Below are 25,725 nucleotides of genomic sequence, written 5' to 3'. Positions count from 1 at the left end.
TGTATGGATTTCACAATCACAGCAGCAAAGTATCAAATGCAATTCAAATGCAGACAGAAAATGCAGAGGCAAGTAAAAAAACTTAAAAGGAACAAAATGTATGGGAAGAAAACATAATAAAGAAAAAAATGCATAAAGTATTCTCTGAATATAAAGCAGAAGGGCCATGTCATGGATTTGGAGAGTAACCTAGTGCTTAAAGCACTGGGATGACAACCAAGGGGGCCCAGTTCAAATTCCGCTGCTGCTCCTTGTGATCTTGGGCAAGTCACTTAACCCTCCATTGCCTCAGGTACAAACCTAGATTATGAGACCTCTGGGGACAGGGAAGTACCTGAATGTAACTCACCTCAAGCTACTATTGGAAAAGATGTGAGCTAAATCCAGAATCTCAAAAATGCTTGCTGAAAGGGTGAGCAGTGATGAATTTATTGATGTCAGTATGACACAAATGGTTGTCTAGACATCTTATGAAATCTGAGCTCACCCTTTTTCATTTATTAAAAACATTATCTCTACAAATGTTTCTAAATACCTTGAACAACTTAGTTAAGCTTTTTGTTTTTGATATATGAATTGCAAATTCCAATATATTTTTACCAATCACATGCAAATAGAATTTGATAAAAGCTTTTGAGAATACATTTGCATGAGTTTCATTCACAATGTTGGGACCTATAAACCTCTTATCCCTTCATTCTGTAACTTGATGTATAAATTGCACATGTAAATTCATAGTAAGCAGCATTTAACAAGGGAAAGTGTACTCTTGCACGTATGGATCATAAAAATGCTGTCATACACAGTTTATAGGTTCTTCCTCTGCCTAAAATCTGTCAAGTCAATATTCAAACACCACAATCAGCGTGTTTTTTAAATAGCAGTTTCAAGTTTATTAAAATTTTGATATGCTGCCCATTAGAAATACTTTCTGAGTGGTGTACATTGTATATTTTTAAAATAATGAGATAAAGTTAAAAGAAATAGAATAAAATATATTTATAACTTGAACAACAGTGTTGGATAGGAAAGAAAGTTCAGAGGGAAAAGAATGTAAGAAAGATAAGTCTGCTGCAGTCCCGGATAACTCCCCCAGGCTATGTCCAAAAAAAAAAAAAAAAAAGAACTAGTTAGGAAATGCATCCTTAAATAAACATGTTTTAAATCCAGATTTACACTTCATATGAGAACCTTCTAAGTGAAGGTATAATGGAAGAGCATTCCATGAAGAAGGACTAAAAATTCTAGATCTAACACAATCATAACAAATGTGATGAAAGGAAGAAACAATCATCTAAATCTGTTCCATGTATTCAGTGCTGCTCTCTGGATAGCAACACACATAGGGCCCTGTTTACTAAGCCGTGCTATAGGTGCACTAGCGTTTGAAGCGCTCGCTAAAAATTAGCGCACACTAACGTTAGAGACACCCATAGGAATATATGGGTGTCTCTAGTGTTAGCGCATGCTAAAAACGCTAGCACACTTTAGTAAACAGAGCCCACAATCAGCAGTCCACTGTTCCCACTAAACTGAGCAGGAGTCCTCCAATTGCATTGCTACCAGTAGAGGGCGCGGCTTCAAAATTGTGTTTTCAATTGCTAGGGAGAGGCAGGTTCCCTGGAGTCCTGCAGAAGTTGCCTGTCCCTCACTATTGAAGTGATAGTGAAACAGCATCCCCAACTGGTAGGACTGTAGATGGAGGAATCCCAATCAGCTTACAGGGAACAGTGGCAGTGACCGCTAACTCTATGGATAATGCTGGTATTCAGCTCTAATCCAGACTTCTATTTATTTATTTTATTTATTTGTTACATTTGTATCCCACATTTTCCCACCTTTTTGCAGGCTCAATGTGGCTTACATAGTACTGTAGAGGCGTTCGCCATCTCCGGCAAAGAAACAAATACAAAGAGTTATTGTGGTCGAAGAAGGTTCACGTGTTATAGACACATTGGGGATTCGTAGAGAGGAAGAGTTATGCAATGTCTGTTTCAGGCTTTAGTTTTGTTATGTTGCCTGGTCTAGGCATTTAGGTTGGGTCGATGGGGTATGCCTTTTTGAATAGGTTGGTGTTTAGTGATTTCCGGAAGTTTAGGTGGTCGTACGTTGTTTTCACGACTTTTGGTAGTGCATTCCACAGTTGTGTGCTGATGTAGGAGAGCTGGATACATAAGTTAATTTGTATTTGAGTTCTTTGCAGCTTGGGTAGTGGAGATTTAGGTATGTTCGTGCTGATCTGATTGTGTTTCTTGTTGGTAGGTCTATGAGGTCTCTCATGTAGCCCGGGGCTTCTCCATAGATAATTTTATGGACCAGGGTGCAGATTTTGAAAGCAATACGTTCTTTGATTGGTAGCCAGTGTAGTTTTTCTCGGAGGGGTTTGGCGCTTTCGAATCGCGTTTTCCCAAATATGAGCCTGGCTGCTGTGTTTTGAGCAGTTTGAAGTTTCTTTATGAGTTGTTCTTTGCATCCCGCATATATTCAATTGCAGTAGTCTGCATGGCTTAGTATCATTGATTGTATCAAATTGCAAAATGTTTCCCTCGGGAAGAATCGTTTCACACATTTGAGTTTCCACATTGAGTGGAACATTTTCTTTGTTGTAGAGTTAACTTGGCCCTCAAGTGTAAGGTTATGGTCGATAGTAACACCGAGGATTTTCAGGCTGTCTGAGATAGGGAGGGTGTGACCTGGGGTGTTTATGTTTGTGGGCTTTTTCATATTGTGTTGGGATGAGAGGATGAGACAATGTGTTTTATCTGTATTGAGTTTTAGTTTAAATGCATTTGCCCATGATGTCCATGATGTTTAGGCTGAGCTTGATTTCAGAGGAGATTTCTTTCAGGTCATGTTTGTAGGGTATGTATATTGTGACGTCATCTGCATAGATGAATGGGTTAAGGCCTTGGTAGGCTAAGAACTAGTGGTGTCATCATTAGATTGAAGAGGGTCATTGCAGTTTAAGTTAGGCCAGCCTTTTTGCAAAAAGTGACCAAATATCACCTACTATCCAAAGTGTTAGGCGGGACATCCATGCTCTGCCCTCACTCCACCCCGGTGCTATCCAGATAGGGGGTAAATCTTAAAGGTTGCCTAAAGTATGAGCGCTAAGTGCATACTCTACAATGGCTAGTGTGTGCAAAATTGCAGCTATAGAATACTAATGTAACTCTGCAGTTAGTTCATAACTTGTGCTAGCTCAGTGGCTGGTGTAAATGCTCTCACCTAACTGCTGGATGTAAGTGGTAGACATGCCCACCCGCCCTCCCGTGTCTACACCTCCCTTGCAGTTGTGCACTAAAGGAATTACATGCTAAGGTTCAGAATGCCAACTAAGTGCTGTTACGCACATAATTGCAAATTAGCGCAATTAACTCCAATTATAGTCAATTGTTAATGTCAGTTGGCGCCTAATTTAACAATTAAATGAATGTGTAACTGTAGAATTCTATAACCTGCGTTTTGCACGCTAAGGGCCAGAATCGATATATGGTGCTTAAAAAATCCACGTGGAAAACTTTTCTGCCTAAGCGTATTCTATAAGATTTAGGCACGGTATGTAGAATATATTTAGTTGATATCCCAGCACCTAAAATTACACGCATCCATTTACACCAACGAAAACATGGTGTAAATCCCTGTGCGTAGATTTACATGCACTGGGCCATATTCTATAACTATTCATGTAAATTTGGGAACAGCCACGAAATGTCCATTTCTCCACCCATAGCCATGTCCCTTTTGAACTGCACACATTAGAATTTTAGGTGCAGTTCAATACAGAATGCGCTTAGAGGGGCATAATCGAAAGGGGCGCCCATGTTTTCCTAAGGACGTCCTGGCGAAGGGGCAGGGAAACCCGTATTCTTGAAACAAGATGGGCATCCATCGTTCGTTTCGATAATATGGTCGGGGACGCCCAAATCTCAACATTTATGTCGACCTTAGAGATGGTCGTCCCCGATTTTCGGCGATAATGGAAACTGAGGACGCCCGTCTCAGAAATGACCAAATCCAAGCCATTTGGTCATGGGAGGAACAAGCATTTGTAGTGCACTGGTCCCCCTGACATGCCAGGACACCAAACGGGCACCCTAGGGGGCACTGCAGTGGACTTCACAAATTGCTCCCAGGTGCATAGCTCCCTTACCTTGGGAGCTGTGCTCCCCAACCCCCCCCCCCCCCCAAACCCACTACCCACAACTGTACAACACTACCATAGCCCTAAGGGGTGAAGGGGGGCACCTACTTGTGGGTACAGTTGGTTTCTGGTGGGTTTTGAAGGGCTCACATTTACCACCACTGCACCCACTAAAACTGCTCCAGGGACCTGCATACTGCTGTCAGGGAGCTGGGTATGACATTTGAGGCTGGCAAAAAATATTTAAAAAGTTTTTTGTTTAGGGTGGGAGGGGGTTAGTGACCACTGGGGGAGTAAGGGGAGGTCATCCCCGATTCCCTCCGGTGGTTATCTGGTCAGTTCAGGCACCTTTTTGAGGCTTGGTTGTAAGAAAAAATGGACCAAGTAAAGTCGTCCAAGTGCTCGTCAGGGACACCCTTCTTTTTTCCATTATCGCTCAAAGACGCTCATGTGTTAGGCACGCCCCAGTCCCGCCTTTGCTATGCTTCCGACACGCCCCCCCCCCCCCAGGAACTTTGGTCGTCCCCGCGATGGAAAACAGTTGAGGGCGCCCAAAATTGGCTTTCGATTATGCCGATTTGGGTGACCCTGGGAGAAGGACGCCCATCTCCCGATTTGTGTCGAAAGATGGGCACCCTTCTCTTTTGAAAATAAGCCTGTTAGTGAGTTGTGCATGTAAATTCTAATTATTACCCATTAGTGCTCATTATTGCTTGTTAAGTGCTGTTATCAATGCTGATTAGCTTGTTAAGCCAATTAAGTTATGTGCGTTGTTATGAAATACGCTTAGATTTCAGCGCAGAACGCTTTGTGTGCTATATAGAATTCAGGGGTTCAGTGCAAACATGATGTGCAAGATTGTAGAATTAGGGGTCTGTAAGAATATGTAATAGGGATGGGTTGTCCAGTCCTATGTGATGAAATCATTCACTGACTTTCGTACACGCTCTTCTTAAAGAAGATACAGTCCCCAAATTCTATCAATGGCATCTAATGTTGGGCATGCAGATGCAACTCAGTTATAGAATAGGGTCAGTTATGCACATAACATAATTAGCTAATTGGTGCTAAATTGGCATTTAATTGGAGACAAGTACCAATAATTGGCATTAACAAGCACAAATTAGCAGTTGGGCACTTAACTAACTTATGCCCCTATTCTGTAAACTGTCTAAATTCTCTCATGCACCACTCCAAAGGGGGCGTTGCCAAAGGAGGGTCATGGGAGGGTCATGGCATTTCCCAGGATTTAGGTGCAGAGTTGTAGAAAACTTTCATTTCTGTTCCTAACTGACAGAGGTGAGAAGCGAGCATTCACACTACAGACATAAATGCTCGCAGCTAAAGTTAGGCGTGAAAATGACTTAAGCTGCTTTTCTATAAAAACAGTTCCACTTGCACTTAACGCGCAACAGCCTGACACCTACCTTTGGGCACCATTTACTGAATTTACTCCACTATGTGCAAAGAGAGTGCACTGTTGTTAAAGTGGGAATGAAAAAACGTACTATGAGAACACAAAAATATTCTGGCTGCCCCCCCTCCCCCAATATTTAACAGTGCTTTCTGTTTAGTGCTGCTGAGGATTCATGGATACGATACTTAATCTGCTATACAGATGTGCTTTGGAATATCTGGTCCTGTATATTTTTGTATTCTGTCCCAGTTGATGCTTCTCTCTTTCTGCTTTAAGACAGAAGATCATGTCTGTAATCCACTGTGTCTCTTCTCTTTTTCCTCCTCCCCCTCTGCTTCTTACAGATGTACCTTGGGGCAACAGGAGAGTCTGATGAGTATTCACATTTAACTGATCTGTCAAACACAGCAGTATGTGGGGACCTTCTGTTTGACCAGTCGGAAAGTCACCTCTATGTCATGACCCAATCAGTGGTGAGATAGAATTTCAACAGTATAACAAAGAAGTAGTTTTTTTTTCTCTTTATCTTTGCTATTTCCATGGTTGTTCAGACTGAAAGGATGTTAGTTGTTATGTGTTTTCAGTTTACAGGTGGAGGAACAGGTTAGATCACTGAGGTCTTGCTCTGATCAATATTTTGCCCAACACAACAACAGCAACTAGAAAATCGGGGAAGGAGATGGAGGTTGATTTGTTTGGGTCCTCCAACCAAAACGGGGTTCTGCTACTGGCAATACTGTATCTATATGTTCTAACCATGAACAGATAGATGCATTGTAGATTCCAATACCTTTTCCTAAATCTGCATATGAATTATCTAAAACACATTGTGTATGAGCTGTCAAGACTACACAGGTTCCCTCTTCAGGTGAGGTTTTAATGAGGCCTGAGAAGTTTGGCCATAGATGGTCTAAGCTTGTCTTGTTGGTTATCTTACATAGTAACGTAGTAGATGACATCAGATACAAATCAATTGACCCATCTAGGCTGCCCTTTTATTCTGGTCCACACCACTAAGGATCTATGCCAGTTACCAGCCATAGAAACTTGATCAATTGTAGGGTATTGGTCCTTATTTGAGTCATTGTTCTCTTTTTCATTGGTTCTCTATCATCCTAGGCAGATGGACATACAAGGTCCTACACCTAATTCCACACCCACATCCTCCAACCCCCCCTTGTCTTACTGACAAGCTTTCTAACAATATAAGCAGAGACCAAAACTACTGTAGTACAGCTGTTACCTAAACACTGGGCCACCTATGTCCTCGTGGCTTTGCTGAATGGTACCCGGTACCCCAACAACTTACTGGCATTGATCTGGTTGAGTTCGGAAGAATTTGAGTCTGCTGATTCCACCCAACTTACTTTGAAAATTACTTAGAATCGTAATCAGCTTCAAGACATATTTTCTTCTTGCTTGCTTTTCAGTCTCATTTTACTGTTCTCATCATTCACCTTTTCTCCATGTCTCTCTCTCTCTCTTTCTTTTTCATATCAGTTTGTTTTTATGGATTTCAAATAACTGCGTAGAAGCACAATCATGATGTAACACTGAAACTCCCAAACACATATTAAGGGAAATAACTAGGCAACCATGGTGACACGCCCCTTTCACACTGAAGTGCAGTTCCATAAGGGTTCTATAGCGCAAGGAGGGGCATACGTGTGTGGGAGAGCATGGGCGTGACTCCCAGTTACATGTGCAACTTACAGGATATTGTCAACCACTCCGAGTTCAATACATTAAATGTTGCCCTCTCAAATACCCCAGCTTATAACATTCTGTTGAATGTCGACATGATATCATGTTTCGAACTACGCTCTGCCTCAGGGACTCTTCATGCCATAATGGTCCATGATGCAGTAGTGTCTGGTGTCTGTTTCCACACTGTGCTCTTCGGGAAGCCTTCATAAAATAAGGGCTGCTTCTGGCATTTTTATAGGAATCCTGTTATGAAATTGCCCCTTTGCCAAGCATAGTCTCTGTTTGTATTTAAAATCAGTACCATCATGTCTAACCTTTAGATATGTTCCTAACTTTATCTACTGTCTCTCTCTTTGTACTACCACCCCCTCCCCCAACTACCCATCTCCTGTTACTCTAACATCATACCTTGCTTCTGTATGAGGGAACTGATTGTGTTAAAAAAGTACAAGTTTAAAGATGTTTCTCTTTGCAAACCTCTTGAATGAGAATGCCATGGTGCTAAACAAGGGATTTAGCAAGAACTGGGGGAGAAAGGTGAAGGAATGACTCATCTAGGAGGTTTGGGATTCTGGAATGGTTTGAGTAGATCTAAATGGTGCCTCTCAATATTTTGTCCCCTCTGTCTGGTAGCTGGTGAAGGTGCCAGTGGCAGAGTGCTCGCGGCATACAGATTGTGTATCGTGCCTCTCAGAAAGGGATCCATACTGTGGCTGGTGTGTCCTCCAGGGCAGGTGAGATGCCAGATCCGTATCCTTCCATTGATATTCCCACCCTCCCTTATTATCACAGCCTCATAAGCAGGCAGATGATCAAAAGCCCCGCGCTGTTCCAAATAGCGCTCTAAAATAGCGCTGGAACAGCGCGGGGCGCTATTAGACCTATGATCAGAGATAATGCATGCAAATGTAAGCAGCGCAATTATCTCTGATCATGGGGTAGAAGCGCGGGAGAATTGTGCCTGAGCATGCGCTCAGCACAATCCTCCACTTGTTTGACAGGTCTGGGCTGGAGACCAATGAAAAGAGAAGAAATCGGAAGATGGACGTCCTCAACTGCCCTGTTGCAGGGACGGCCAAATTTCAAGGGGGTGTCAGAGGTACAGTGACGGGGCAGTTGAGGATGTCCAAATTTTGGACATCCTCAACTGCCCTCGCTGGCAGGTTTGCTGTAGCGGGGAATGGGGGCCTGCCAGAATGCAAATGAATGCTGGACAGGTCTCACCATTCCTCCCCAATAATTTGCAAACCCTAACGCCAGCTCAGAGCTGGCGTAGGGTTTGTCGCAGCCAGTGACCCAATCTTTGGCTCACTGGTCGCTGATCATTGGGGATAAATGCGTTAAGCGCTGATTATCATGCATTTGCAAGCTACTTGCGCTAAGAGCCCTCGAGCGTATTGTTTCACGCGCTGGAGAGCTCTGATCATGGGGCGGTAGCAAACGCCAATGCTAGTATGGCGGCGTTTGCTTTTGATGCCTGAAGATGCCATTGCACACTGCAGTTGGATACATTCCATTAATGAGTTTTCCTAGCAGTAAACTTTATTTCTCTTTGTTTTCTATATTATTCAAGGAGCTCCTTGAATTAGACCATTCTGTTCTACAGGGATGGTGCTGAAGAAATGTTAAATAACAAGCCCTTTATGTATAGATATGGTATTAGGAGCTGTTGCCATATATCTTATCCTCAATATTGTTCATGCTGCTGTAATACAGTCTCCACTCTTTCTCCATTGATCCTACAGGTGTAGTCGGCGGTCTGAGTGCTCGAGGTCCAGTGTGAGTGACCAGTGGCTGTGGAGCTATGATACCAGCCAGCAGTGCCTGGTTGTCCAGTCATTGAATCCATCTAATATCAGCAGGGAAGAGAAAAGAAATGTAAGGAGCTGTGGGTGGGCTGAGGAAATCTAGATTCTTTATAAAATAGTTGGAAAGATCAAAGTAGCTTTATGAACTGACATAGGAATAGAGGTTTTTTCACCTGCAGATTGCCACATCTGGCTCTGGTGAGTTGCGACTTATAGTTCACATGTTCTGAAAGCTACTCAGTGGCCCATGTGAAATGAACCAGTGGTCTCTGTTTAGCTTTCAGTGGACTTTGACCTCTGTAGTACCACTATACTGTACCACTGAGCTGTGTTGGGATTAGTTAGGCCTGCAAAAGGAAGGAAGTTGATTGCTGCTTCTGTGGTGGCCACTGCTAGCCAAACAGCAGCACAGAGTCAGTCACGGAAATTAGGAAAGGGATAGAAAACAAAAATAAGGATATTATTCTGCTGTTGTATTGCTCCAGGGTGCGACCACACCTCGAGTATTGTGTTCAATTCAGGATAGGCTGAAGAGACTGGGGCTTTTCAGCTTGGAGAAAAGGCGGCTGAGGGGAGATATGATAGAGCTCTATAAGATAATGAGTGGAATGGAACGGGTCGATGTTGAGCGTGTGTTTACGCTTTCCAAAAATACTAGGACAAGGGGGCATGCGATGAAGCTGCAGTCTAGTAAATTTAATATGAATCGGAGGAAATTTTTCTTCACTCAATGAGAGGTTAAACTCTGGAATTCGCTGCCGGAAAAGGTGGTTAAGGCGGTTAACTTAGCGGACTTCAAAAAAGCGTTGGATGGCTTCCTGGAGGAAAAAGCCATAGAATATTATTGAATGGACGAGGGAATAATACAGTATTTCTAGGATGGGCGGGACAAATTGCTTGTTCTTTTGGTCTCTGTTGGTGACAGGGTGCTGGACTCGATAGACCCTTGGTCTATCCCAGCATGGCGATACTTATGTACTCACGGTAACATTATGTTCGTTCGTGCAGATCAGAGAGCCAAGCTATAAAATCCCTCTGAAGACCCTGAGTGCTACAAAAACAGCCAAGGATAATTTTGCTCAGCCCAGTTCATGCGTTAGATTCCTTTAATTCATGAGAGTGGGTGGATGCTGTACGAATGAGTGGGCAGGTGGTGTCTGGGTTTTCTTTTTTTTTTTTCAGAATAATTCTCATTATTAAAAATGAGTGGGCACTTATTAAATAAGTGGTATGTGCCGTGTGCTGTTCACATTCACCGGGATTTCCACACTGGTTTGGTGATCACTGTCCTTCTAATCTGTTTTGAGCTCCTGGCAGTTTTTATCCTGGTAATAGGTGACTCTTTGCACTGTTTTCCATTTTGAGGTGCTGAGAACAAACCCTTCAGGTTAAAAGTCTGGAAACTCCTTTTTGGGTTTCCAAGTCTGCTATTGAGACAGACATGGAAAGCAACTGCTTGCCCTGGGATTTGTAGTATGGAGTGCTCCCATGATTCGGGCTTCTGTGAGTTTCTTGTGATCTGGCTTGGCCACTGTTTGGAAAACAAGCTACTGGGCTAGATGGACCATTGGTCTGACTCAGCATGGCTAGTCTTATGTTCTTATGTATTTCTCTTCCCCTTCTGCTTTTCTCTGGCCTCTTTCTCCTCTTCCCATATCTCTCGCTTTCTCTCTCTCTCTCTCTCTGCTCTACATCTCTTTTTCTGAGCTGCCTGTTTTCTTCTTGTGCTATGGGTTCCTTCCTGAAAAGTTTACTGGTTTCATTTCTCTTCTCTGATCTTCCTGCCCTAACGTTTCCTTGACAGATATTCCTGTTCATCTCAGACTTGCCGGCTCTACACGAGGAAGAGACATACTCCTGCTACTTTGAAGATTATGAAAGTCCGGCAGTCCTGACAGATACTGGGGCTATGTGTCCATCCCCTGATCCGAGCAAGGCCCCAGCAATAAAACCAGGAGCAGGTCAGTTCAGAAGTTCATGAGTCACAAAATATAGACATCTTCTGTTGTGATATAATGGTGCTACGGCATGGTGGGATTAGAGGTCTGCAAACATGAGCCACCACAAGCTAAATAAACTAGGGTAATGATGATTATGGGTAAGTGTTGTCTCTGAGAGCATCAATATTCTAAAATGTACCCAGCTAAAATCATTACATCTTGAAAAGTTTGGCTCATTTAACCGACTAAGCCTGTGGAGTTAAAATCGGAAACTGCTCAAATTCAATGGCTATGAAAGGGGTTGGGTTGGAGAAATTCCTGGAGCAAGCTTTCAAATTCAGCCAAGTAACCTCAGTCAGATAACTTAAATTAGGTGATCCCAGCCATGCAAATGTCAGGTGTAAATCTACCAGTTGAATTTTAAGTGGGCAGCTATAGCCAGGTAAATATAACATAATATAGATGTAAAAATAAACAGGTGTTTGAATATTGACCCCCTAATGTAAAGTGTCTTTGTAATTTTACACTGAGATTCCTGAAGAGGGTAATTTACAGAGCTGTTTGCCCAGGTAAATCATAATTGACCCCTATAAACTGGTCATCTGAAAACTGTTCTTCCTTAATACAATTAATGTATGAGAGGAGCTGTGGATGCAGTTGATGCAGGAAAATACCTCTGCATAGGTTACATTTTCTAATCTATGTACAAACTTTACATGACGAAAGCAGCTATACAAAAAGTAGACATGAACACTTGGCAAGTTTCACCACACAAACCTTTTTGTAAAAGGAGGCACTCTTTGTTAGAGATTTGTATGCATTGAAAGGAAGCTCTGGAACAAGGGAGCATAGGATGAAAGTGAAAGGGGACAGACTCAGGAGTAACCTGAGGAAATACTTCTGTACAGAAAGGGTGGTGAATTCGTGAAATGGCCTCCTGGTGGAGATGGTGGCGACAAAGATATATCTGAATTCAAGAAAGCTTTGGACAAGTAAAGAGAATCTCTAAGGTGGGGGGGGGGGGGGGGATAGTAGATGGCAAGGATGGGCAGACTGGATAGGCCATATGATGGTCTTTATCTACCTTCATGTTTTCTATATTTCTCTGTTTCTATGGAATGGGTCTAGTTGCTTCAAAATATCCATAAGATGCTCAGAATACTGGTATATGTATTACCTTGGCCCAGGCAGTCATGGGAAGGCAATACTCCGAGCTGTGAGAATAACGCTTCTTGATCCCATTTCAGATCATGTGAAGGTGAAGCTGCTGCTGCGTTTTGGTGATGTTGTCATTGCGGCTGTGAACTTCACATTTTATGACTGCGTGGCTGTGGCGTTGCTCTCCAGGATGGCACAGTGAGTGAATCTATGACTTATTTCAGAATCCTTGACATCAGCCATACCCAAAGCAGAGTAGTGTTACCGTGAGGGGTGCCTCAAACTGGGTGAGACTTACAAGCTGGTCTCTCATGTTACTGCTTCAGGTGCCAGGGATGTGTGAGCAGCGACTGGGGGTGTAACTGGTGTGTCCAGCAGCATCTCTGCACCCACAAAGCCACCTGTGAAGAGGGAGCTGTCATTTATAATAAGATGGTATGTTTCATGCTCATCCCATTCCAACTTTTTCCAATTTCTCATGTCCATCTGTTTAGTCACAGCCATTCAGTAGGTTAAAAAGTACCAGGGAAGTGCATAATGACTGCATGAATGAAATGCGTAGTTTGCCACTAACTGGTGTGGGGCCGTGGTTTTCAGTCTCATTGGGGCTAAGTGGGGTCATTGAGGCCTAGGTGTCTTGTACCCTCTCCTGCGGCTACAGTCGCTCTTAGATGTAGTAATTCCATTTGCTATGAATCTTTTAACTGTGTTCTTTTGAAATGTAGATCAGTCCCAACAGTCTTCTTGCATTTCTGGTCTTATACAAGATACCAGGGCACAAATAGTTTGTTTGATGTAGAGATGGCTCTTTGAGAAGGTGAGGAGGCCTATCTAGCACATTCTATGCCTTCAGAGTATGCGACCATTTCATTTTCCCAATCGTTGAGCAGGGGAGTAGCCAGACACCCAATTTTGGATGGGCCTGGGCCCAAGATGGGTGGGCAGAAGAACCCCACCCCATCTCACAGGTGATTTGGTCTCTCCTTCTCTCGCCTGCATGCCATATGGTCCCTCAAATATCCCCTGTCTCCTGCACACCTTTTAAATAGCAGATTTTCACCGGCAGTAAGCAGCAACTAATACACAGTACTCATGTTGGCCCCACATCCTTCCCACTGATGCAGCTTCCTGTTTCTGCATAGGCGGGAATAAGTCCGAGGGGAAGGCTTTGTGGCCGGTGTAAGCAGTATGTATCAGTCGCTGCTTCCTGCAGGGGAAGATCTGCTATTTATAAGGTATGCAGGAGGGACAGTTGTTGGGAGTTTTCAGCTTGGGAATCTCTGCCAGCCACATCATAGGTGTGCTGCTACTGGTGGACCTGAGCTCAAAGTGGGTGGGCCTGGGCCCACCCAAGCCCACCCTTGGCTATGCCACTGTCGTTGAGGCGGGGAGGTGAGATTGCAGTCATTTACTCTTTAGCTCTTATCCCTTGTAGAACTGGCATTGGTTTCTTTTCCTTACAATGAGGTGATGGTGGTTAAGAAAGGGTGGCCAAAGCCTCTTTATTTGACCATTTGCTATTGTCCCCCATCTCTTTCCTTGGATATCTGGGATGATATCTATCTGACCATTGTAGACATTTCCACTTGTTTCCATAACATACTCATTCTGGGAGACTTTAATGTGCATAGATGACCCTTGGGCTCCTGGACCTTCTGCTTTCCTTTCTCTTATTGAAGATCTAGGTCTCCAGCAATGTGTACTTGATCCACCTCAGTTGACTGACCATATGCTAGATTTGGTCTTTTCTCATCCAGGTCCACTCTTCACTCTGGGGCAGTTTACGTATATTCCTCTTTCTCAGTCAGACCATTTTACAGTTGCTTTTACTTTATCTGGTTGGTTATCCAAGCAACCCAAACTGAATACTTCTGTTTTATGACCAGGCAGCTGCAACACATAGATCCTGCTGTGATTACTCCTTTGTTTATATTTTTCTTGCTGATTTTACTTCTCTGTCTTTAGATAAACAGGTTGTGGTCTGGAATGATGTTCTGATGTAGTCAATAAATGTTCCTTCATGGGAATGCTAGGATTCCTTGTCTATGCACAACCTTTGGTATCATTCTGGTCTCAAGCATCAGACTCAGAGAGGAGAATGGTTGTGGAGGAAGTGGCGTACAGAAGCAGCCCATTGTTTAGTTAAGGAACAGCAGTGGTTTTATCACAGCCAGGCTCTGCTGGCAAAGAGAACTTTTTATTCTTCTCTGGTTTGTAATGCTGACAATCTAGCAAGGAAACTGTTCTCCATAGTCTCGTCATTGGTAACTCTCACACGACTCTTATGTTGTATCTACACCTAATAGTGAAGTTCTGGCTGCCTATTTTGTACTAAAATAGATGTCTTATGGGGTTCTTTTTGGAGATAACGGGGTCTTCCCAGGGAACTATTGTAGAGGTGATGCACTTGGAGAACGTGAAAGCATGCTGTAATAGTTATATTTGCTTGTCCATCCCTGGTTTCTGTACTTTTTGGCATGTCTGTACTGATGGTGGACTCCTTTTGATATCTGGCAGTAATAATTGATTATCATTTGTCTTTCACTAAGCAGGTTTCCTGTGTAATGAAGAAGGGATTTTATGTCTTCCGTCAGCTCCAGTCAGTTAGGAAGTATTTTGATGAGATGTCTTTAAACTCCTTGATTCACGCACTACAGGTTTCCTGATTGGATTACCTTAACATTATATATGCTGGCATTTCTCAGCTAATCTCAAGTGTCTTCAGACGCTGTTAATGTGTTCTGGAATGTGCAGTGTTTTGATCATATGACGCCACTGCTGAGACAGCATCATTGGCTCCCGGTATGCTACAGGATTGAACTTAAGGTGCTAATTTAGGTCCATAGATTACTGTGTGACCATGATTCCCTCCCCTTTCTTGGCCTCTCTTATTGCCCCTTACACATCTGTTTCCATGTTGCGCTCAATCTTATCTCATAGAGGGTTCCTCCAGCTTCAATGGCTCGTATGGTTTCCACTAGAGAGACTGCCACCTTTTGGTTGGAACCATCACTCTTAAATAAATTACCTGGGTCAATGCAGGCAGAGCAGTCTTTTCATAAATTTAAGATGTTGTTGAAAACACCTTTTTATGTCTGCATTTGGGAACTAAGTGGGAAGCTGCGGGTGTGATCGTTGAGCTTACCTGCGAGTAAGGTTGGGTTTTGTCTTCTGTGTGATTGAGAACTATGCTATCCTATCTGAAGATGGAGTTTCTTTCCTTATCATATGTTTAAATATCTAAACTGCTTGGACCTGCTTAGATTGGGTGGTATATCAATTTAAAACAAACATAAACAAGATGTGCCCACTCATTCTTTTTCCAGCTCTCTTCATTCTTTTTTATTCCAACTTGGACAGGTCCATTGTAAGTTCTGTAGTAAGGATTTGCATTTGGTTACTAGCTTTGATTTGAAACGTGAAATGCACATAAAGAATGCAAACTATTTCTTTCTTTCAATGGCTTTAATATACCGCCAATTGTAGCAAAAGTGGTTTACAACAATTTTTGAGTGCAGAAAAGAAAAAAGAATGAGCCTACGTCAGAGAGCAGAGAGACAAAGGCTCAAAGCAGGGGTGATAGCAGGTAGCAGGAGAAAGGAGAAGGTGGAGACAGGATGAATCAATATGAGGTGAAAAGGCGAAGGAGTCAAAGGTTGTCCTAGATACACACATAGGGCTGGATTCAGTAAATTGGGTTTAAAATTCAGTGCCGAAAAAATATGACATTGAACGGTATTCTATAATATGCATTCTGGGATCAGTGCTCTTTACAGAATAGCGCGTAGTACCGGGATCCGCACCCAAATTTGGGTACGAGGATTTACACTAGCTGAAACCTGGTGTAAATCCTGGCAGATTAAGTTAACCGCAGATCCTCCGGTATTCAGTATCCATCTTTAGTGAACTCCCCTGACCCTCCCACACCTCCTTTTGAGTTGCGTGCTATAATATTTGCACACAGATCTTTATAGAATAGCGCATAGCAAGATGCAAACGCAAACCCAGATTGTTCCCAGTTAATGCCAGTAATTGATTATTCTCAGTCACAATTATGCTGTACTTCTCAACAATTCCTCAACCTTATATTCATAAGGTCAGTAGGGTCATGACAGGATCTATCAGGCAAGTGTAGCCGCCTCCTCTTTGGTTGAATGATTCAATGAGTCAAGCATATAGATAGGGGCAGTACCGCAATCTTCATTGATCCAGATTTACACCTTTTAATATTGATCTATGTCGCCGACATAGATCCATGTTTCTCTAGCAAGCTGTCTCAAGGTAGTCTCCATAGATTACATCCAAACGATGGTTTCAAAAATGGTCTCCACCATATATTGATGCTTATAGTTAAAAAGCTAAGTACTTTTTTTGAATTAAAGAGATATCGTGTTACTCTCCTATGAATGCAAACTATAAAGGATGATAAGGACACTTTTGAAAATATAAATATACTATAATAACATTTTTTTTTGCTAAATAAAGTTAGGATCAATATTAAAAGTTGTAAAACTGGATCAATGAAGATTGCGGTACTGCTCCTATCTATATGCTTCGCTCATTGAATCATTCAGCCAAAGAGGAGGCGGCTACGCTTGTCTGATAGATCCTATCATGACCAGGGCCGCCGAGAGGAGGGGCAGGGGGGACAAAATTCCCCGGGCCCGGCGCCAGGGTCAGGCCGCCGGCGCTGCAGTCCCCGGTCTCACCTGCCTGCCTCCTCGGCTCCGGGCTCCCTGCATTCAAAGCGGCAGTCACAGATCACCTCCATTCGGACCTTCCCTCCCTGTGTCCCGCCCTCGCGGAAACCGGAAGTTACATCAGACGAGGGCGGGACACAGGGAGGGAAGGCCAGAAGAGAGGCGATCTGCGACTGCCGCTTTGAATGCAGGGGGCCCGGAGCCGTGGAGGCAGGCAGGTGACACTGGGGACTGCAGTGGCGGGGGGGGGGGGGAAGCGATGGGGGGTGGCAGCGGCGGGGGAGCGGAGGTGGGGCGGCCTTGCCCCAGGCCCGTCCTAGTCTCTCGGTGGCCCTGATCGTGACCCTACTGACCTTTTGAATATAAGGTTGAGGAACTGTTGAGAAGTAGAGCATAATTGTGACTGAGATACAGGTTGGCTCCCTTCACTGTTTAATTATCTATAGTGCCTAGTTTATGGTTAGTAATTGATTATTAGCACCCAGCTATTAGTGCTAATTGGCTTGTTATCCAATTTAGTTGTGTGGAAATCTCAGGATAGTGTGCAATTTTGTGTATGGAAATGTGACCACCATGTATAAAACTCAGTGGATAGGAGGTAGTTCTGTATAGGTTGGTAAAGTTAAGTGTCGGGATGATGCCCTCTAACAACAGATTCTATAACGGCAATTGTTTATTTATTATTACATTTGTACCCCGCGCTTTCCCACTCAAAGCAGGTTCAATGCGGCTTACATAGTAATAGGGATTACAGAGTATAGATAGAGAAAATATAATTATAGCAGAATAATAAAAGAGGAGATAGGTAGGTGGAGATGGGCAAGGGAGAAAGGGAGTAGGAGTGGTGTGAGCAAGGGGTGGTGGAGGCGGGAGGGGGATGGTACACGGGATAAGCTTAAGGGAATTTAGTGGAAGAAGTAGTTTGGGTTAATTGTCGTTGTCTCCTGGATATTTGTTGGGTAGATGGGTTCATAAGATTAGTTTGGGTCATTTGGGTAGGCTTGCTTGAACAGATGGGTTTTTAGTGATTTCCGGAAGGGTAGATATTGTGCACGTCATTGGCAGTATAGAATACTAGCGTGAGCTTGCATTTATGCACTTAACTTTAGGTACGAGCATCCAGACCAGCTCAATAGCTGGTGTACACGGCCACGCCTAATTTTAGGCAGTTAGGCATGTAAATGCTAGTATTCTAGAACCTGCATGCACAAGTGCTGTGCATGCCCCGACTCATCCATGCCCCTCCCAGGTCCACGCCCCCTTGCATTTGCACACTCTGGATTTTGTGCGTGCAATTTAAAGAATACTGATTACTGACAGTTACGCGTGTAACTGTTAATTAGTGCCACTTAGCACCAATTATAGACAATAATTGATTTGTAATGCCAATTAGCAGCTAATTATTAAATTAAGTTATATGCGCAACTGACACTGTTCTGTAACTTGCACGCACAACTTAGCATTCTAAGCATAAGACTGTGCACACAAGTTGCTAAAATTAGGAGGATAAAGCTTCCAAAGTAAGGCACATCCCCCCCCCCCCCCCCCACCGAAATTAACGGATCCAGTCCGGGTAAATAGCACTGAGCTGGCTATCCACAAATATTCAGCGGGAGATAGCTGGTTCTCTCCCAGTAAATATTTGCAGTCAGCGCTTAGTGGATAACTGGTTTTATCACGCAATATAACCGGCTAACCATGAATATTCAGCACATTGCTGGCTAAATTTGGCAACCAAATCGGGACGCCCAACTAGCAGGCTTATCTGTGACTACTATAAACTTGTCACTGGAAATACCTTGTATTTGTTCAGACCGGAATTAGCTAACGCCGTTAACGGAACTTTGTAAGCCACATTGAGCCTGCAAAAAGGTGGGAAAATGTGGGATACAAATGTAACAAATAAATAAATGGCTCAACATTGAATATCCAGCCCCACCACTGACCACGGGAGTTAGCAGGGCTGACGCCTGCGGTCTGAATATCAGCCTCATAAAGTTTATTTACATTGTTTGAAAAAGTTTTATATGTGCTATTCAAAATTTGACTCCCATGAAAATGAACTAAAAAAAAAAAAAAGTCCTACAATCAGCTAAAAAATATGAAAATGGTCCAAAAATGAACCGTGGTGTTTTTCTGTGCAGTCCCTTATTCTGTAAGTGGAATTACGCCTGGCTTCTATGGAGTGACGATCCTAGGTCGGCTGCCACCCAAGACAAATCGCCGATGTGCACCCCCCCTCCGGGTGAAGCATGACCCCCCCTCCTGGCGCAATGATACCCCCCCCCCCCCTCAGCACATCAAACCCCTCCCCCCCGGGTGCATTCTTGGCTGCTGGGAGCAGCCGCGCGATTCTCGGCTCCGCTGGCTTCCTGCTCCCTCTGCCTCGGAACAGGAAGTAACCTGTTCCAGGGCAGAGGGAGCAGGAAACCAGCGGAGCCAACAGGCGCACGGCTGCTCTCTGCACCCCTCCAGCGGTGTGCACCCAGGGTGGACCCCGCCCTTGGTACGCCGCTGCATCTATGCTTTTTGGCATTCTACAACTGTGGCTCAGAGCTAAGGACTAGAGACACTAATGTGAACCACTGTGTTCCTGTGCCACCGGTTAACGCCATTAACGTGTAGTATTAGAAAATAAGGGCCCTGTTTACTAAGGTGCCCTGAAAAAATGGCCTGTGCTAATGTAGGCGCGTGTTTTCGACGCACGCAGGTCAATTTTTCAGCGCGCCTGTAAAAAAGGCTTTTTTTTTTTGCCGAAAATGGATGTGTGGCAAAATAAAAATTGGAATTAATCTAAATAACAAATCAGAGCTCTTGGAATATCACAAACTATCAGTCTAGGATAAACTAAAAGATATCCAAACAATAGTGATGTGCTATACTTTATGTTGAAAGGAGGAAAAGCCTCAAATGCCAAGGGGATACTCCGTTGTTGATTTATCTTTCTTTTCAACCTTAGGGAGACCCCTTCATTCATCATGGGCACAAAAACCTCCTTGATGTTAAATGTTTACTCCTAGAACCCAACTATTATTCTTAAAGGTTCTAAGATTCACTTATCTCTCTAGCCTTGCAGTTGCGTTTCACCATCCACGGCCTGACTTCGGCCCAAGTTTTGATATCTGCCTCAGGGTCCGTGGTGTCCGACGACTGTTGTATTTAATGCTCCTTTCAGCATGGGAACTGTTACACCCAGAAGGAGAAGGATGCTATTTAGTGACATTTTTACCTGGGTAACTGCTCCCTTATCTGGGTAAAATTGTTTCATAAGGGTCAAATGCTTAACTCATGCATTCCCCTTCTTTTTTAATGCCATTGTCTCCTTTCAGTTGATCTTTCAATACATTCTCACTAAAAATCAAGGAGGTTTTTGTGCCCATGATGAATGAAGGGGTCTCCCTAAGGTTGAAAGAAAGATAAATCAACAACGGAGTATCCCCTTGGCATTTGAGGCTTTTCCTCCTTTCAACATAAAGTATCGCACATCACTACTGTTTGGATATCTTTTAGTTTATCCTAAAATAAAAATTGGCACACGTCCATTTTGAGTCTGAGACTTTACAGCCACCCATTGACTTAGCGGTAAGGTCTCATGCATTAATTGTCAGCACGCATACACTGCCGATTACCGCCCAGTTAGCGTCATGAGTTGGAAAATAAAAAAATATTTTCTGACGCACATACCGGATGTGCGTAAAAAAATGAAATTACTGCCTGGGCCGTGTGGTAGCCGGGCGGTAGTTCCAAATTGGCACACATTGGATGTGCATAGGCGCCTACGCAGCTTAGTAAAAGGGCCCCTAAGGGCCCTGTTTACTAAGGTGCTCTAGCGTTTTTAGCGCATGCTAAAATTAACGCGTGCTAAACACTAGAGACACCCATATATTCCTATGGGTGTCTCTAGTGTTAGTGCGTGCTCATTTTTAGCGCACACTAAAAACGCTAGCACGACTATAGCGCGGCTTAGTGAACAGGGCCCTAGGTCTCTTGCATAAGATGGGACCTGCAGTGTAATAATATGCATCAGGGGCGTAGCCAGATGGCCAATTTTGGGTGGGCCTGAGCCTAAGGTGAGTGGGCATGGAATTCATCTCCCCCCCCCCCCTCCTGTTTGCTCCTCTCTCCACCCCTCCCTGTCTACAAACCCCAAATATTAAATACTTGAACTGGCGGGGGATCCCCAAACCCTGCCAGCTGAAGATTTCCTCCTCCTCAAGCAGCCAGCACTCTTCCAAATGGCAGCCAGCAGCACTTGCTTCAAATTGAGGCCGTGCATGCTCAGTGCTTTTGCTTGTGGCCAGTCTCAGCCTCAGTTCAAGGCAAGTGCTGCTGGCCGACATTTGGAAGAGTGGGGACTGCCCAAGGACAGAAAATCTTCAGCTGGCAAGGTTTGGGGATCCCCACAAGCCACAGCAAAAGTGTCACAATTTTGGGTGGGCCTGAGTCCAAAGTGAATGGGCCCCGGCCCACCCAGGCCCACCTATGGCTACGTCACTGATATGCATTAAGGACAATAAAATGCTGGTGCACATTAGTAATTCTGACCTGAAGGTCTGCTTACTTTAGCTCAGCGGTACAGAACTCATTAAGTTTATTCATGAGCAATGAGTTAGGTTTTTTTTTTCTTTTTTAGCTGTGAAACTGTATAGGGGAGAATATCAAGAAAGGGTGTCTTCACCACCATTCCCAGTAAGCTGAGCAGGAATCATCCACCTACAGTCCTGCCAGTGGGAGGCGCTGGCAAACTGAAAACTAGTAACAGGACTAACATGAAACAGTATCAGAAATATAAACATTTAACAGCACTCTAGAATAATCACATAACAGAAATATGGTAAATGTCAGTACAATACAAACATTGCCATAATAGACAGCATGGAAGAACATTCAAATAACATAGATATAATATGATGTCAGCATAATACCAATGAAACACCTAATAAACATGCATTAAAATATTCAAATATCATAGATATGATGTTAATGCTGTTCCTTCAATACAGGTTTACCAGATTATTTATCATCGCTTACCTTCCCTTACTTACCTAGTAGGGTTTTGCATCCTCTAAACAACTATTTGGGTACTTCCAAGACCCAAGACTGAACAATTTGAGGTTACTTAATGCAGCGCTTTTTATTTTTTATCCCCTTGTACCTGGAATAACCTTCCTCTGTCTATCCGCGGCAAGCTCTCTTTTAGAACCTTTAAATCTGTGTTAAGACTTGGTTGTTCCATCAAGCATTTAATAATGAGTAGGTTCAGGGTCTCCCTTTATGGTCACTGTACTTGTCTTTGCCTTCATTTTTTTCCTTTTCTTTCTCTTCTCTCCCTTTTTCTGTTGTATGATTGGTTAACTATCCTGTTTTATAAGTTGCAGTTCCTTTCAATGTTTTTATTAGTTTGTACACCACTCGGTTCTGCAAGTCAGTTTGAGCAGTATAGTACATTTTTTAATATACTAAACTAAAACTAAAAAACTAGCCAGGGGTCAAGTGAAGATATATAGAGCAAGATAGGTAGTACAAAGTCAACTGGGATAAACAGATGAGTTGCTAAAGGTAGATTATATGTACAGTTAAGCAAGATATAAGGAATTGGTCTAAGTTATAGAGTGTTCAGTAAGCTAGTCCAGGTGCAAAATGAGTGTATAGTCAGTCTCCACATGTATTAAAGGCTTGGGAGAAGAGCCAGGCTTTTACCTGCTTCCTGAAGTACAGGTAGTCTGGAGTGTGGATATATTGACTTGATATACTTCATAGTACAATAAAGTGCCAAAATGATTTACAATAAAAAAAATTACATAATCACATTATAAACAACAAAATTATAAAAAATAAAACATAAAAATACTGGAGCAATTCTTTGATAATAAAAATTCAAACCTTAAAAGAACCATATAATCTGGTTTCCAAGCTTTGTGAAATGCAGTACAACTGGGAATGCTATGAAATTCCATGGTAACAAAATGTCCAATTTCTAGTGATTGTTAACCTAAGAGAATGCAAGGAGTGAAGCTGTATCAAACATTTCTGAGAGGAGCACAAAACTCATGAGGGTGGGTTCTTTGCTAATTTGTCCAAGTATTTTGCTATTCCCATGTTCTTAGGCCAGTCCTGTCCTCCTTTCAGCATGAGAACTGTTACACCCAGAGGGAGAAGGATGCTATTCAGTGACAATTTTACCTGGGTAACTGCTCCCTTATCTGGGTAAAATTGTTTCATAAGGGTCAAATGCTTAACTCATGCATTCCCCTTCTTTTTTCATGCCATTGTCTCCTTTCAGTTGATCTTTCAATACATTCTCACTTGTCTCCTCTGTTTTTGCCTCCTTCCATCTTGTTTTTTCCATTCCTGCCCTTTCCGTGTCTTCTCTAACTTTTGGGATTTGCCGGGTACTTGCGACCCAGACTGGTTACTGTCAGAGCCAGGATGCTGGACTCCATTAACCTTGGTCTGACTCAGCATGGTTTCTCTCTCCTTTCTTCTCTGTTTTATACTTTTATGCACTTTCTCCTCATCTCTTCTCTAACTTCTTTATTTTCATACCCAGGCACAGATTCCAACCTTGGGTCCATCTGCTCCACCTGTCATTTCTGATGAAAATGTTTCCACTTCTCTGCCAATAAGCAGAGCACCTTCGGTGAACACCATCTTCACCACGGGCTCAGATACCGTCACCAGCATGAGTACTCCCACAGCTGCTGCCACCACAACTTCAATGTATACCACAGAACCTACCAGCATTGTCCTACCTACAAAAGCACCGTTGGGAACACCACACTATCCACCGCCTGTTCCTCCAACTACAGACATCCCAACCACCCCAGCTACTTTTGCAGTATTAACCACAGTTCCACCCACAGAAGAAATTGCAACTCTTCCACTAACAAGTGCAACTACAGAATCTGTGGAAAATGCAACCAACCAATCTGAAACTACAGCTGATGCAACTACATTCCAGTTGACCACAGTCAAGGAAGTTGAGGACACTGAACCTCTCAACACAGCTGTTCCCACTACTCTTCAGACACATGCCCCTTCAGTGACGAGTTCTGATGAGGAAGATGCCACATGGTCCTCCGGTACTTCTGCAGCGACAGCAGAAAATGCAATAACTCCATCTTCCTTTTCATCAGTTCAGTTTGCTAATCAGACAGCTAGTGCTCCCTCTTTATCTGAGTCTCCAAAAGACCTCGAGTCAGAGCTTCCTGCCTCAGAACTTCCACCAACAGTTCTCCCCGATTGGCTATCTAAAGAGGTCATAGACATAAAGGACATTGACGAATGGGTGGAGTCTTCACTAATAGAGAACGACACCTCACCCTTCTCAGCTTCCACTCTTCTCTCGGGTGATGGGGACTTGGATGGTGCTTCATCCATTTTTTCCAGAAGTAACCACCCTGTACTTGATTATCAGAATGATCCTCCAGGATTCTATGAATTGGTAAGAACCTTTATTTATTTTATTTTTTTGCTTAAACTGAAAGAGACAGATTTTCAAAGTGACTTAACCAGACAGTGCCACCGAATATCCCCTGAGACCACCTAAACAAAAAGTGGGCAGGTCAGGGGCGGCACTGGGGAGGAGCCCCAGATTATGCAGGTGCCAGCAGTATTCAGTGCCGCACTCACATAGCTAAGCAGCTTCATTTAGGACTGAATATCGGGGGATAATTTAGCCGGCGACGATCAGCATTTAAAAAACCACTGACTGCCACTGGCTGAATAATGGGGGGGTGGGGGGAATTATCTATTTTCTTTTAAATTCATCTGAAAACTGGGTCTCAGAGCTGTGTTTGAATACAAGCAAGCTGAACAGGCCAATGTAAGACCACCAGCCAAAAGTGGTAGTGCACTGTTGTGAGACTGTACAGCCTAAATCTTCTCTCATTTGGGAAACCTTTGTTCATATCTACCTCTGCAGCTGAAAACACTCAAATATGTTGTGCTATCACAAGGGCCGCAGTAAAATCTATGATACTATATATTACATTTCAAAGTGTAGGGGAATTTATGTTCGGTATTGCCTTGAACCATATCAGGGACTGCATCTAGTACTTTATACATACTGCTATGAGGGTTATAAGGTAATCTAATAAAACAATCAATTTTAAGGATTTAAATAGTATTTTGTGATCAAAAGGCAGAGTGGCGAGTACTTATGTAGGGTTTTTGCCCTACTTAAGGCTTTTAATGTTTTGCTGTAGCTTTATTAGCTTACAAAATGGGCATTGCTTTTCAATAATACGTAGAGATGGTTGAAATTTGTTTCTGTCTCTATGATTTTTTTGCTCATTTTTTGCAGAATGAGGAAGACATGATGTTGGGTCCCAACGCCTGCCCCTGCGTACATGGCATTCAGGGCTCCTCCCTGCTACCAGTCAATGTAGAAAGAAAGATCACCTTGTTAGGGAAGAATTTCCACCTATACCAGGTAGACTGTGTGTGTATGTGTGTGTGTGCGCGCCAAGCGGTGTTATTCTCAGATATTCAATGCCGGGCCAGGTCTGGTATTTGGCGTTGCATATTTGGTTTATGTGGCACTGGTGAAGAAAATGATGAAGGGGATGGGACAACTTCCCTATGAGGAAAGGTTGAAGCGTCTAGGGCTGTTCAGCTTGGAGAAAAGGCGGCTGAGGGGAGATATGATAGAGGTCTATAAAATAATGAGTGGAGTGGAACAAGTAGATGTGAATCATTTGTTTACTCTCTCCAAAAATACTAGGACTAGGGGGCATGCGATGAAGCTACAATGTTGTAACGAATTGGAGAAAAATTTTCTTCACTCAACGTGTAATTAAACTCTGGAATTGTTGCCAGAGAATGTGATAAAAGCAGTTAGCTTAGCGGG

At 43.2% G+C, this 25,725-nt stretch overlaps 1 protein-coding gene across 3 annotated transcripts in view; it reads left to right on the top strand.

Annotated features, from left to right (window-relative positions):
* Nucleotides 1-25,725, top strand: part of PLXNB1 (plexin B1) — a 188,082-nt gene that overhangs the window by 112,211 nt on the left and 50,146 nt on the right. For all 3 annotated transcript variants that reach the window (XM_030205759.1, XM_030205761.1, XM_030205760.1), the window contains exons 5-12: nt 5,906-6,034; nt 7,902-8,002; nt 9,014-9,146; nt 10,881-11,037; nt 12,264-12,372; nt 12,501-12,609; nt 23,425-24,318; nt 25,180-25,308. In XM_030205759.1, coding sequence (XP_030061619.1) covers nt 5,906-6,034; nt 7,902-8,002; nt 9,014-9,146; nt 10,881-11,037; nt 12,264-12,372; nt 12,501-12,609; nt 23,425-24,318; nt 25,180-25,308 — 1,761 coding nt within the window. The remainder of the gene's footprint in view (nt 1-5,905; nt 6,035-7,901; nt 8,003-9,013; nt 9,147-10,880; nt 11,038-12,263; nt 12,373-12,500; nt 12,610-23,424; nt 24,319-25,179; nt 25,309-25,725) is intronic.

The sequence above is a fragment of the Microcaecilia unicolor genome, chromosome 6 (genome assembly GCF_901765095.1).
Source record: "Microcaecilia unicolor chromosome 6, aMicUni1.1, whole genome shotgun sequence".
Taxonomy (NCBI): Eukaryota; Metazoa; Chordata; class Amphibia; order Gymnophiona; family Siphonopidae; genus Microcaecilia; species Microcaecilia unicolor.
The sequence above is the reverse complement of the archived record's forward strand: the minus strand, read 5'-3'. Positions and strand labels throughout refer to the sequence as shown.